The sequence below is a fragment of the Sebastes fasciatus genome, chromosome 3 (genome assembly GCF_043250625.1).
Source record: "Sebastes fasciatus isolate fSebFas1 chromosome 3, fSebFas1.pri, whole genome shotgun sequence".
NCBI classification, from domain to species: domain Eukaryota; kingdom Metazoa; phylum Chordata; class Actinopteri; order Perciformes; family Sebastidae; genus Sebastes; species Sebastes fasciatus.
Window position 1 is genome coordinate 3,141,708 of NC_133797.1, and position 15,619 is coordinate 3,157,326.

A 15,619-nucleotide genomic window follows, 5' to 3' on the forward strand; every position below is an offset into this window, starting at 1 on the left:
CCGGGCATAATAACTTTGGTTCATAAAGGCATCTTTTAATAGCCAGGAAACCAAAGTGGTGGCAAATCATTTCTGAAGTCTGTCAGTTTGGTTGAGATTGAAGAAAGCTTTCAGTAATTCATAGACTGATTCCAGCAATATACTAATGTAAACATTTATAGTCAAGTACTGTTAGCATTACAATATCAAAAGGACAGAGCCACAGATAATGTACCCCAACCTATAATGGTACAAGAACTGAGCCTTGAGGAACTGAGTCATGGGAGACACACCTTGGGAGAGCTGCCTCTGTGCTATTCGGCTGACTGAACTATGCCAGACATAATTGTTAGTTTCCAGTCACCAGGCTCCCTGCAGCCAACTTTTTCTGAAGCAATTTCATAGTGATGTAGTTCAAGATTGCTCAACAGAAAAAAAAAGGGATATCATCACAATAATAAGTAATGTTTTGGTGGGATGAACGTGAACATTATCAGCTAGTACTCAGAGAAACACACACATTTATCAAGCAGAACAAGCTAAGGAGCTGTGCGGTACGACAGAAGTTCTGACTGTGTTCATATTTTATGGACGAAAGATATTAAAAATGTCCCCAATCATTCACTAAGTGTGCGGAAATAAAGGGAGGTATATTATTTTAAAAGTAGAAACAGGCTTACGTTTGCTTCAAAGAAAAGAAATGGAAAATGTTACTTCGGGATCCTCAATTACACCTGGATCAGGGTTACACCTGGATCGCGGTTGCACCTGGATCGGGGTTGCACCTGGATCGGGGTTGCACCTGGATCGGGGTTGCACCTGGATCGCGGTTGCACCTGGATCGCGGTTACACCTGGATCGCGGTTACACCTGGATCGCGGTTGCACCTGGATCGGGGTTACACCTGGATCGTGGTTGCACCTGGATCGCGGTTACACCTGGATCGTGGTTGCATCTGCTGCCGCATCTGCTGCCTGCCTGACACCCACTACTACCGTCATTATCAGCCTTTTTATTATTATTATTATTAGTTATATTTCTATTATTATTACAGCTATTAATTCAGATAGTTGTATTGTCACTCTTTTACATCCACTGCTATTGATTTTGTTATTAGTCTTACTTGTATTAGTTCTTACAGCTGCTGTGCTATTATTGTGGTTTCTGTACATCTCTTCCCCTCTCTCTCCCCGTCTCTTTTCTATCTCTCTTTCTCTCTCTCTCTAAACCCAACCGGTCGAGGCAGCTGGCCTCCCACCCAGAGCCCGGTTCTGCTCTAGGTTTCTACTAGGGAGTTTTTCCTGGCCACAGCACATTGTAATGCTCTTGGTGGGATCTCTTGTTGGGTCTCTAAACTATAGCGTACGGTCTAAGACCTGCTCTATATAAAAAGCGTCTTGAGATAACTTCTGTAATGATTTGATGCTATATAAAAATAAATTGAATTGAATTGAATTGAATTGAATTATTTGATTAAGCAAGCTATTCTCTAACTACGCTCAGTCTTTACTTTCTACAGTCTTTGACACACTACATTTCATCATAAATCCAGAGATCACCTTTACGGTTAAGGGGAAGCAGAAACACCTACAGCAGACTGACACGCTTTATCAGAACTGTTTATAAAGTCATCACTTACTGTACAACACGCTACAATACGCTTTCTTTAGAACAGTTTAAGTCATAGCCCTGTGTTGCCAAAAAAAAAAAATCACCCCTCCAGCCATAAACTTTACACCGCTGAGATGACATCATCAGCTGGAGCTGCAGGGACTAGTGATCCTCACTGCTGATAGGCTCACTGGTAAAAGGGTTGGGATATCATTAATAAAAGCATGCAACACATGAAATATCAAAGTAAAACAGTGAAGAGTCTGAGAGGAAACCACCATTACAACCGTCGAATCTTGACCAGAAGAAAATAAGGTAAGACGACCTTTCTTTACCTGAACTTTAGATGTACAGTATAATAAGTTGCAGTAAAATATGCATGATTTGTCAATGTGTCAGCAGTTTTGAACATATAGCCTATACCAATAATGCTTGGATTGCTCCATTATTAATGTAGTCTTTAAACTGTGTTTTTTATTATTATTATTATTATTATTATTATTATTGCAGCAGGTCTCATCAGGGATATAAAAAGCTACGTTAAAGCAAACATGTAAGCTTTCATTTCCTAAGATGAAAAACTGCTCAATAACTTGTTCAAAGTTGCATTTCAGCTCATATGTAAATTGTATTTCTATGTTATTGACCACGGTGAGGCTTTGTGAAACTGAGTGGGTGCTTCTCAAAAGTTACAAAAAAACATTCTGAATGATCTAAATTTTCCAAGATAATAAAGCAGAGCTTTGTCTGTAGACTACTTCAAAAATGTTGTAGGAAAACACTAGTGTAGTCCCGGTAACCACCAGTCACCTGGGTGACTCACTGAGCACCACTCCTTGTCTGAAACACGGAGAGGGAGACACAGTGTGATCTGATCATCCCTCATATGACACACCCTTCCTGAGCAGCTATTCATGCTGATATCAGCATTGAAGTAAGCCATTTACTCAGCCCACCCATTATTCATCCAGTGGTTTTATGGCTGGATTGAGGAGACGCGTGGGAAGCCTTATAGGTTCACACTTATGCACTGTGTGACACGCACTGTTTATTTTCTTCACTAACTTCAAGTTATTTATTGCTTTAGTCCAGCGAATGAGCTAACCAAATATAAAACAACACTGTGTGATTGCAAAGAAAAAAAACTTTAGTTATATCATCTATTGAAGAACATTTCTTATTAAAAATCTGGCGGCTGCATATGCAAATACATTTCAAATATTTGATTTGATAATGATATTTTTATAAAACGGTCACTATATCCTGATAGTAGTGCATGAGACCGGTGATGTGTGAAAAAATATGTGCTTGGTTTTGCCTCGACTGTTTTCAGCACAGCAGCCGGGTCACAAACTTTCTCATTTTACAGCTAAACAGTACACTACAGGATGTTTGAGGAGAGAAATAGGCATTACAGTAACAGAATATTGACTCACATTTGATCAGCGCTGCCGAGTTTTGCAATTTGACCGGAGTTCACGAGTTTCGCGAGCAGCAGGGTCGCCTTAATATTACTTGAGGCCCCGAGCCTACAGATGTTTTGGAGGCCTTCCCCTCCCCTCACAATAAGCCACGGCAACCTCCTGATCAGTAAACAGAATATGAAACTCATCGTTATAAGACAATACGTCGACAATAAGTCAAGACAAAGCCAGGTTATTGAGCCAAATAGGCCTTTGTGCCACAGCGGCAAAACAGCGAGATCAGTCTTTTCAGTTAAAACAAGGCAAACGTCACAGGCAAAGAACCAGCAAAAATGTGGGGTGGGGGTTTGGGGGGACCTCCCCCCCAAAAAATCTGACAGTTTTTTACCAAAAACTATGTAATTTTCCATCATTTTGGACCATTATTATTACTATAGATAACACCCAAAAAGCTTAAAAACAAAACTTGCTATAATAAATATTATATTATTTAAACATATCACAGCCTTTGTCTGAACATTTAATTCTTCTGGCAACGTTTGTCATGTAAAATCATATTCTGTAAATCAATAACGCAGATTCCGAATTTTTTTAAAAATAATGTTTCCCTCATTATATTTATTGTAGCCTATAGCCTAGACACTGGGTTCCCAGCTCCAAACCTCCAGACCCCCCCCCGTACCTGCCCATTTTCCAGCTCTCTGTTCTAACACACCTGAACCAGCAGATACTCAGCTCTGATCCATCAGTAAGGGGCTTCTGAGTTGCATCAGGTGTATCAGGTGTGTTCAAAACATAACGTGATGAGTAGGACTATGTGACTAGCTACTGTTGTTGTGTTATTGATTTATTTTCCAATGCTTGTAGCCGATAAACTGATGACGATGACAGCGGTGCGTACGGTCGATGGGATACCGCGAAAAACACTCACATGTTATGGATACACAGTGTATAGAAAATGAACATTTATAACACAGGCAGCAACAGTCTTCTGGTACTTATTCACTATCTACCTAACATTTATTTATCATTGTTTATCATGGCAACACACAGTTCCGTCCGCCATTCTAACAGAACGACTGCTAGATGATTCGCTCTCACCGCCGATATTATGTAACGTTACTGATTTTGCAGGACGTGAACATTGTATCGATACATTACAGCGCCCTCGTTCTCACCCCACCCCGTCCAGCCGCATTTTTAGAAGCTTGTGTCTCGTGAGCTTCAACCCCTCCTAAGCCCGTGCATTGAGGCGCAATTGGCGAGCAGTGATTGACAGCTGCGCTAGAGACTCCTCGGCTCTGATTGGTTGTTTTCCTTCAGCGCTGTGAAAATGCAAATGCCATTAATTTTAATTTTAATCACAGAAGGTAACAATGAAAAACTTGAGATATGTGTTTATGTCTAGTGGCCAAAAATGCGCTAAATGTTCTATGAATATGAGTATCTGGGGAAAAAAACTGATTATGGGTCTGTTTTACAAAGAGGACAAAAGGCTGTCCTTCCAGTGAAGACTGTAAGTGTAACTGATCTCTCTCCATTGTATCTCTGTCTCTAGTTGTCCCAGAAGACTGTGAGCTCTCCTAACATGATGCCTACAGCTAAAGGCATGTCCCAAATGATACCCAATCACGTTCTGAGAGTCGGCCAAACTATCCGCCTGGACTCGGCGGCGCAGGAGACAGTCAATCAGCATCCCACTCTCACGGAGCCCGGCAGCCCAGATCTTGATGTTTCCCTGGATAATCTCAACCAGCTCATCCTGGAACTGGATCCAACATTTGAACCCATTGAGGTCAACAAAAGTCCCTTGTGCATCAGCCCTCCTACAGGTACAGCATAACTGTGAAGCCTCTTTCCTTTGTTTCAACACTATTCAAACTCTTTTTTTAACACATCAACAAGGCCAAACAAAGTGCAACAAATGACAGCCTCCAGCCTGCAGAGGTTTGACGCAGAGCGCAGTAAAACCACAGTCACCCTTATAGAACAGATAGTACACATAGCCTGGGACTTTGGAAATGTACCCTCCTTTTTTAATTTGTTTAATCATGGGGTAATTGCACCACTTCAGCTGTTCCGGCATTACTGCCAAGACTAGTGCCACACCCTGCACACGTTAGGCTACAGACACAGAGAAGCTCACTGAAGTAGACGCATGCGAGGTTTGTACGGCGGTCTCTTCACTCAGACCTGCTCTGATCAGAAAGTGTGCACAAGAGTCAACGAATATAAATGGATTTCCTGTTGCTCGTCTTTTCTCGAAAGATGTTTGGTCGTACGTTTATGAAGCAGAGTGCTATGTGTTGTGGCAGTGTTGGAAATTTAAAAAAATTGTCCACCTGCAACTGTGGCTGGTGGATTACAAAATCTACCAGCCACTCAATAGATTACCATTGTTTTTTTGGCTGGTGAGTGAAGCAGATCTATAGCAGCCGCTTGCATATTTTACCAGCATTTGGCTGGTGCTAATTTCCAACCCTGGTTGTAGAGATAAAGAAGTTTGAAGGAAATCAAGAAAACAGTGATGAGAAATCAGACAAAGCAAGGTTCATTTAATCCGTCAAAACAGTAAAAGAGAAAATTCATGCACTGTGTTGATGAGTGCTTCTTTCCTATTGTTGCAAAAATACAGCGTTTCCCCTTGAAACAACACTCACCACAGTGCCACCTGCCTCTAGTTCTCGGACACATTTTGCTGTTTCTGTTTCCACATAAGTCATTATGTAACTTTGGTTGCAGACGCCACCTGTCACACACTGGCCACAGGCTACAGTGTATTCCTGAGGACATAAACTCACTCAATTCCCGTCAACACAGTGAGGCAGGCAGATTCTCAAGAGCCCAAGAACAAGTTGGGACTTCTCTAGGTGATTTTGTCTCATCGCAATGGCAGAAATGCACTATTCAAAGCATTTAGTTTGGAAGGAACAGCCTGAGCTGTGCAAGCAAGTACCTGCATGAGAAATATGAATGTCTTTATCAGGAGACTTGGCAACTATGTGTTTGCATACGGAGGCCAAGCCCTTGTGTAACAGAAAACCAAAGCATGAAATCTGAGAAATGATCATTTATCAAGTAACACGCAGGGTTTTTCCACTGAGTACGTCAGCTTCACATTCAGACATTCCATCATCCTTTTTCAGTGTTTTTTTTTTTTAACACTTTTCCTCTCCAATCTCAGACGACTCAGATGAAGATGTCTCCCACTGCACGTTGGTCCCTCGAGGATGTCCTCCCTGCTTCCTGCCCACCGTGGTCCAATGTGTGTCACCCAGCATACCCATCCCCACACAAAGCAGTGTCAGCTGCAGTCCCCATGGCACGCTGGTGTTCTCCAGCTCCCCGACATCCTCCCTGCCTCCGCTGCCGTGTGGAAGTGTACCCCGACGGAATCACTCATCGAAGTCCGATGTCACCTCTTCCCAAGGAGGCCTGCGCTTGTCCAACAGAAACAGCACCGTCTCGCTCCTCTCCATGTCAACATGCTCAGACACCAGCTACATCCTCGGCAGGTAAAACTCACAATCGAAGCGCGGACCGCCTTTAAACAAGTCTAGAATATGCATCTTTTTACATGCGGTCACTTGTATACATTCTTCAAAACCTTAACTGTACCGTATTAAGAGGCTGACCAGGGCCAGGTTACAAGGCAAGTGATTGGGGTCTCAGCAAATTGGAAAGAAGATGAGGGAAAATTCTAAAAAATATTATTTTTTCAAAACTAAAATCAAATTCATACAATTATTATTATTATTATCAGAAAATATAATTTCTAATATATAACATATCGAAATCTTATTTTCCATGCCCATCTTTCTAATTGCCTGCCAATCAAAACAACATCCATCACATCATAAGCTGTCAGTGTTGACCTGTAACGGTCTGCGACTTCCATGAAGCTGCTCTGCTGATGAAATCTAGCTAGCTAGCTTCCTTGCTATCTAGTGCTAACTCGCCAAAAAATGTTGAGAAGGAGAAGACCTGATGAGCAGACACTAACACACAGTGAGATTCACGGACAGACACAAACAAACAAATAAACTAAACTGGCAAATAATGCTTCAAATGGAAAACAGAAATACTGAATCTAATGGACTGATTCAAGATTTGAAATACAAATGCAGTTATTATTGCATTAATCAAAGTAAGGAAATATATTCAGAATTTTCTTTCTTTTCTTTTTTTTTTGCTGTAGTTTTGTCAATGGGTTTTAAAGACATCTTGCAAAAGGGGGCCATGAGCTAATGCTATTTGGGGGGCTTTGGCATGGAAAAGTTTGAGAACCCCTCTTTACTACGTGACTTAGTGGACTTGTTTGTGATTTTGCAGTCAAACAAAAGTTTCATGGCAGTAATAACAGCTCCAAACTGGAAAATGACCATATTCCCAGATACAACATTTCATTGTAGTGTTACAAATTAAAGGAGGGTGTATTCATCTGTATTGATCTGTACATTTGCAATATATCTTCTTCCTCCCCTGCATAGCAACCTGTCCCTGACCAGCGAAGACATCGACTCTCCAGAGTCCATCCTCACTCACACGTCCGACTCCTTCAGTCCGGGCTCCTTCAGTGACAGGTCCAGAATGTCGCCGTTTGATAACGTGCACAGCCCAGACAAGCCCCCGCTGTTTAGACGAGGACATCAGGAGCTTCACGGCAAAGGAGCGCAGAGCAGTCCAACTTTGCTCTCTAGGTCTTTGAGCGATATTCCTGTACTGTTAGTCAACGGTGTACCAGAGCCAGATATGCACATCCCGTCTCCTGGACCAGAGGTTGACTTGATACAAACCATGCTTAATGTGTCCAACCCAAAGCCAGTTTCTCCTCATGGTGAGTCGCATTTAGTCATGGTAGTCTATTTTTCTTGCAGCTACAATGTGTTCAACAGTATTTGACCCCCACTGTCATATTGGTTGTTTCCAAGGTTTCCAAGCCCGTTTTAATGGCAGCCAGCCCTCAATGAAGTTTGTCATGGATACTTCAAAGTTCTGGTTCCGTCCACATATTAACAGAGCAGAAGGTGAGAATCTCGACACCACTCCAGAAATATGAAGACATTATAGCTTTACTCAAGCTCTGAAGTTATCTTGCAGGATCTAGTGTTTTTTTCTTCAGGGATGTAGGATTCTTTTGCAGTATAGATACCGTAGTAATAAACACACATTTGCAACTGTCTCTAAGCATTTTCTGTGATGTTTCATTCATTCTAGCTGATGCCCTGGTAAAGGACAAGGAAGCAGGAGCATTTGTGGTGAGAGACAGCACCTCCTACAGAGGCAGTTTCGGTCTGGCTATGAAGGTGGACCAAACGGACACCAACTCCATCGCTACCGCCTACCCAGGTAAACATTCACTAGTCAGTGCTGCGACCTGACCTTATGACTCCTTTTAAATCACGTGCTTTTATAAAAGTCATAGCAGTGTTTGGTCGGATACAGGAAAGAGAAGGTCATGAATGCCACAGCTACCACAATCACAGAGAGAATGAGAACTCACAGTGCCGCTGTCGTCATGTGTCTATAGCAGAGACCTGGAAGGCACGGGGAATCACTTACCCAACTCTGCTGATGTGACTGGGCATGTCTGATGACATCCAGCTATCTGTGGCGAGGCAGGAGACAGTGCTGTTATGTTTTCCACCCACAGTATACGCTGTGTAAACACAAGAGAAAACCAGCTGTTTACGGCACTGTAAGCAATCAAAGAGGGAAAAAATGGACCTCACTCACGAAACAATTTTGAGGCCTATACTCCATTTGCAGATTTGTATTTTTTAAACATTCTTTTTTCGGAATGCAGGATATGAAAGACATGTGACTGTGTTGGGCACTGAGACCATTTCAGTGTTCAGACTCAAAACCTTGGTCCAGGGATGTAAATGTTTCTCTTTCCGACATCAGTGTTATTTTGGGGAACAATTTGCAGTGTAGAATAAATATAGTCAAACAAGATGATATGAGACATAAGAAAGGAGATCTTATGTCTCCTTATGTGCTACCTTATCCTGGCAGATGGAGTTGAGAGACATAAAGGCATTCCTGAAGAGCAGTGTTTAAGTGATCTTGGTGTTGTTTCCATTTTGTAATTCAATGCCCCGTGTACCGCAACTGACAGAAGTCAGCTATTTTGAAAAAAATTCAGTCAAAGAATCCTGATTTATTTTGGTGATCTGAGGGTAATATGTCAAGTTGGCTTTTTAACGAGGTTTTGTTATGGTGAGATTCTTAGTAAATGCGTAGCAGCTAAGACAGAGCACCCTGTATCCTTTATAATAGGTTACAGGGTATCCTATTATAGGACATTCCTGTTATGAAACTTTATCTCTTGAAATCTTCTCTTTATAATTTGTGGATCTGTACATTATGATTGGCTGTGTGATCATCTCGGCGTTTGTTGTTGTCTAGTGTCTTGTAAGTCCATATGGGCTGGGCATTATGTGGCACAGGACACTACAGATATATAAAGTAAAAATAATATATATAAATCAATAAAAAAAATGGAATCTGTCATGAGCCATATGAAATAACTGCCAGTGCCATCACTTTTACATTAACTCCACTGACTACATTATTTATTCTTTATTTGTCCTTTCATTAAAACAGGAGAGAGCAGTCCAGATGTTGTCAGACACTTCCTTATTGAATCATCACCTAAGGGTGTACGCATCAAAGGCTCTTCTCAGGAACCATACTTTGGTAAGTAAAGGTCAACAACAAGACCACATGATCTAGAAGAGATTCCCTCTTAACTCACTTCTAAAATTCACTCGCCTTAATATGAGCACACATCCTGGTCTGGCTGATGATGATGATGACCAGAACTGAGTCAGCGATGTGTGGCCTCTTACTGTAAGATGTGGGCGGGCAGCAGTGGGTGGCTCTTGCTCGGGATTCAGTGTGAGTCCACAGGGTGTGTTCTCACACCCACAGAGCAGTTATCAAGGTGTATTGTGGCTTTCATATCTGCTTCCAAAGAATCCTGACTGTAGCTGTGATGGCTCTGTAAAACACCCACACAGTAACTTGCAACCTTACTTTCAATATCACTTACGGTGTTTATATCATGACAAAAATATGAAGATTTTAAAAACTAGATTGATCCTGGAGTGGGCCATTGCATTAAAGAGACTGTGTGTGTGTACATTTTTACACGTATAAATGTTTCTTTAATCGTTTTTTTTTTTTTTTTATTATTGCCAATGTGTGAACAGGTTGTAACCTAACCTAAGAAATGAGACCTTCCGCGAATTTCTGTATTTCCTCTTTCAGTCTGTAGACTGCTTTTAATGTGAAGAATGCTGGCCGTTTTTTCCGGGAAAATCCAACGGATGGAACGTCATGCGCGCTTGGGAGTACCTTTATTTTCAGCTAACGTTCAGTTAGATATGGAGCCCGCTAACGCCAACAAACGACCAGCTCCCACCACCACTCGGACTCCAACACAAACTCCACGGAAGAACAAAAAAAACAAAGTTATATCTAGTGAAGTCCGTCTGGCACAAGAGCAGTGAGCAACGTCGGGGGGGAAACTAGGATCAACATCGGCCGGGCCTTCGATTCATGGAGGGACCTTAGAAATAGAATATAGGAGTGGAACGGACATTCCCATTCAAATCGACGTAGCAGGATGGTCAGAGCGGCAGACATTTTTATGTGTACCGTTGCCATAGCAACCGTTGACTTCTGCATAAACTAAACCAACTTGCGGTAAGTCGTGGACTCACTGAGGTGTGGATTTGCAGTAACAACGACTAAATGAGCGGTGGAGTTGTAATGTTACGAGGCACATAGAAAAAGTCAATGAGTCAAATTGAATAACTTCATGCTTCATCCACACGTCATGTCACAGCGGAGGAAAGCACCTCGCTGTCGGCAGATGACTGACAACTTTGTTCGGCTCGTTTTCTGTAAGCAGTGTGGCATTGGAGCATGGTGGAGCGGACAGCTGGCTGGTTAGCTCTTGGGTTGGTTCCGCCAGCGGCAGTGCCGGGTCTAAGCAGTTCCTCCGCTTGGGGACAAACTAACTAGCTAACTGGCTAACTAGCCAGCCAGCTGGCTGTCCCTGGGAGCTGCGTCCGTTCTCTTCTTGGAGAGCTGCGACCTCACACTTTACGGCCACATTGATGTGGGTTCCGTTGTCACCATAACAACTAACAACAATCGCCATTTTCTTTTGTAGTAGTCAAATTACCACAGCAAACAGTTCAATGTACTAGCTGGCTAATGTTGCTAACGTTAATCAACGTGATGCCTGTCAATCCCATTCAATCTCATATGTGTCGTCTCACTGTTATGACCGATGCTCGCTCGTGTCTACGTAGTGCGAGCGCGAGCAACAGGACGCTGACTGTCGTTGACTTAACGGCCACAGGTGTCACTGTTAACAAGCAATTTCTGATTCTTCCATCCAGCCCCTTTAAGATACATTTAAAAAGCTAAATTAATATCCACATCAAGAAAACCCTACAGCAAACCGTACCACTATACTGCACTAATGATCATAAAATCTCCATCTCGTCATTTAAACTTTAATGTCAATTACATTTTTTAATTTTTGTCTGATATTTTGTCAGAATAAGACAGTGAATTTCTCAGCAGTAGGCTACTTGTACTTAACCAAAGCTCTGATCTTGTTATCTTTGCAGGTAGTCTCTCTGCCCTGGTCTACCAGCACACTATTTCTGCCTACGCTTTGCCCTGCAAATTACTGCTCCACTCCCAAGGTAGGCCATTAATCTGTGTGTGTGTGTGTGTGTGTGTGTGTGTGTGTGTGTGTGTGTCAGTGTGTGAGAGAGTGAGAGAGAGAGAAATGAAAACCTGATCTGTTCTTTGCCTCCACAGATGTGGGCGCAGCAGGAGACAGAGCGAGTTACAAACCAGCATCAGAGGACAAGAGTAAAACAGGTGGGACAAAATAACAATAATAAAGAATATAAACCTGAATTGTTTACATTATCAGCGTGTAAGTTTACCAGCACTTATCTTAAAGCAATGCTTATAAAGTGACACTTCACTAGGAGCAGAAAGCAGCAAGGAGCAGCAGAACCATGGAATCAATGACTCAATGACTACTGTCAGAGGGCTGAGGGGTTATAGAAGGAACAGGATCATGAACATTTGAGACATTTGCATTTAAGGCGTTAAACTACATTAAATGAACCTATATCTAACTGAGGTTAAGTTAGCTAGCTAGCTAACGTCAGCTAATTAGTTTAAATGTTGAAGGCTAATTAGCTAACGGCTAGCTTTAGAACTCTACAACTCCTCACAAAGTCCTCACAAAGTCCTCACTGAGAGCTGGCTACACTTTAGTATAACAAGTCAATTGAAGTAAGGTCGTCTTGAAGCTAATACAATGAGGAAATAGATTAAGGACAGGTGACTGGAGGTTTCACTCTCACCACTGTTTTCACCTTGCTGGCTTTCTGGACCAGTCAACAACAACAACCTCAGAGGGGTAGCTAACGGTAGCTAACGTTAATTGACCCTCATCACAGACATGTTGACTTATCATAGCAGGACTAGCACAGGGAAGTGTGCGTTTCATTTAGCTGTGCCAGTGATAATAGAGTGTTTGACTCTTGAGTGGAACGGAGCTATAGCTAATTAGAGGCATTATTTACACCTGTGCTGCTGTACCTGTGATGATGATGAGTTAAAACACTGGCTGTGAATAAGATAAGAATAGACCTGTACATTGGAACTGCATTGAGAAAAGACAGCTTGAGTCGAAGGTTACTGTGTTTCCTTTCAGCATAAATATGCTATAAATTTGGGCCAAATCATATTTAAAGGGACTGTTTGTAACTTCTTACACGTATAAATCATCCGGGTCGGTGTACCATGCGCGCGGTCGCATATGTGCGTGCTTGCGTGTGGCTACGCTGTTCAGACTCAGACTCCAACACAAACTACACGGAATCACCAAAACCTCTTGGTTGTATCTAGTGAAGCCCGTCTGTTAAACAGTGTTGGCCGCGGTCGGAGGACGCGGGGGAGACCGTAGCTTTGGTCTCCAGGACCGAAGTCTCTGCTGTACTCTGCTCCTCTGCCTGCCTGCTTGCCTTCACTCAGCTCGCTCCAACTCACGTGAATGCGTGCACACTCCACACTGCAGAAGACTTCGTAGCTCTGAGAATATCTAGTGAGTGAGTGGACGTTTGTGCAGAAACAAATGCAGCAACTCCTCCAGACCAACAGAGGTTTTCCGTGTCTTGTGAATTGACGGGGCTCTACAGAGAGAAACGTTATCGTCTCCGACCGGGTGCCGGTGTCTTCCCTGTTTCCTCCGACCGTGGTCGGGAGGCTGAAGCAGGAGAAGCCAACACTAGGATCAGCAGTGATTCATGGAGAGACCTTCGTCTGGTCAGCTAACATTACTGCCAAGCAGCTGAAATATAGAGTGATATTGTGGTTTTAGCTGACGTGTGTTGCCTCACTGTTTTGACCGATGCTCGTTCATGTCTATGTAGAGCGAGCACAAGCATGAGGCCGACGCTGACTTTCGTTGACTTAACGGCCACAGGTGTCGCTGTTAACAAGCATTTCTGATTCTTACAAACAGTCCATTTAATATGAGCTATTTATGTCTATTTTACCTATGAGAGTGAAAAAAGGTTAATTGACCAACAGTTTGGTTGAGCTTCACTTGATTCAATTTACTACCCTACATGTTTAATGATGTGCATGTGCCTTCAACCTCTATTTCTAATCAACTATTTCAATGTTTGCCTTTTACAAAGCTTGCAATTTCATCTACCTGAATGCTGTCCCCACTGAGACGCTGACGGGCCCTTGTGCAGTGAAGAAGGCGGTGTCCTCAACATTTGAGAAGGCCCCGGGTTCCTTCACACCAACCATAGTCAACCTGAAGGCGTCTCTGAAGGGTGTTACGCTGACAGATATTAACAGGAAGTAAGAACAAACACATCCTGTCATCCTGCGGCTGAGATTTTACTCACAGTACACAACGAAATCCCGGTGGTTTGTGTGCAACATTTTGTTAAGACGTGATCATTTCTAACGGCCATTTCTTCACAGGCTCTTCTTCAGACGCCATTATCCTGCTCACCTGCTCAGCTACGGCGGTGAAGATCCAGACAATCGACTGTGAGTATACAGTAACAAGTTATGAGATCAAAGGGATTCATTTTGAGAATGATACACGCTCCATTCATGTTAACCAAGAATATTAAAGTAGACCACATTCTTTAATTTTAAACTTTGTCTTTTTTACTCTTGCAGGTGGATGAGAGGTTGCAGTTTTGGTGCAAGGTAATTTAGAACTTTAATCGCTTACAAAATCAGAATGGTGTTTTGTATTTAACTGTAAAGTCTACATATTGCTCATGGGAGGATACATAGTAAAGCCTCCCAGGTTTCAGGCTCACCTGTAATGCATATCATGTATACATCTATTTAAAAACACTTCTTTTTGAACTTCAATTTTGTACTAATTAAATCTATATCTAATCTATTGTTTCTTTGTCCCAACAGGATGTTTGGCTTCGTGGCGAAAGGTATTGAGGCTGGCATGGAGAATGTATGCCACGTCTTTGCAGAATATGACCCCCTGCAGCCTTGCGACAAAGTCATCGAGGTTATTCAGGCTGCCATAGCCAAGCCATAGACACACTATGAGGGACTATGATAACATGATACAGCAAGGGCTCTTATGCCCCTACCTACACTGTCTGTCTTATACTGTACTTTTCTCAAGTAACCTGTCCAGTATGGTGGTCATCGTAAGTCTCTACTGCTATTGTTAAACTGGACAAGTTACGGCATCTGCCGGATTACAACAGCAGCAAAATCTGCTTTAGAAGTGCTTATAGGACGACCCAGACTCATACCTTGAGGTCACATGATTAAAGTCATATTGAAAAGACGGGTGTAACTTCGGCATATATGAAGATATACAAGACTGAACAGCTGTCAAGCAAGAACATAACAGACGAGGAACATATGATTGTAATTAAATGGCACGCTGCTACTGTTAAAAATAATTTCTAACCAGTTTGTAAAAATGTTAAAACAAACTCAACAATATTTTTGTAATACTTAATATATGAATATGAAAAAGAATTTCAATGTAAAATGTTAGGTGTTAGAAATCAACACCTGACATAGAGCTTAGGGCATGGTAAAGCACTTGATTGTCTTATTTCTTAATTTAGAATGATTCAGATGTAAACTGAGGTGTAAATCTGCACTAGCCGATCCTTTTAAATATAGCGATGAGGGATTTTGAAGGTTCTGTTAGTAATAGACTAGAAGAACTGACTGAATATTGTCATGTCCTTTCATTTCAAAGCAGAAACTTTGCATATATACCCTAGTTGTATAGTTCAGAATGTATTTATTATACTGCACTGTAAACAATTTCTTCTCTGTATATTCATATTGTTTTTTCAAATTGTTATGAAAAATAAACACGTTGAACTGTTACACTTTGTGCATGTGCGTGAGAGAGAGAGAGAGAGAGACGGCACGTGTGAAAGTGTGAAAAACAGCTTTATCTTTTCCTTTACCTCATCATCAAAGTGAACATAAAGGAACACATTGCGGTTAATCGCTTTGTGTCTTCTAGTAAATCAAAC

General features: G+C 42.0%; 1 protein-coding gene across 1 annotated transcript; it reads left to right on the forward strand.

Moving 5' to 3' along the window:
- Positions 1-1,848: 1,848 nt before the first annotated feature.
- On the forward strand, positions 1,849-15,482 carry LOC141765124 (tensin-4-like). The gene is made up of 13 exons (XM_074631085.1): positions 1,849-1,905; positions 4,573-4,846; positions 6,199-6,529; positions 7,505-7,851; positions 7,946-8,041; positions 8,232-8,363; positions 9,624-9,716; positions 11,666-11,743; positions 11,862-11,924; positions 13,763-13,934; positions 14,061-14,129; positions 14,265-14,294; positions 14,517-15,482. The coding sequence occupies exons 2-13, from the start codon at positions 4,603-4,605 to the stop codon at positions 14,647-14,649; spliced, it is 1,788 nt and encodes a 595-aa protein (XP_074487186.1). The 5' UTR covers positions 1,849-1,905; positions 4,573-4,602; the 3' UTR covers positions 14,650-15,482.
- The last annotated feature ends 137 nt before the right edge of the window (positions 15,483-15,619 follow it).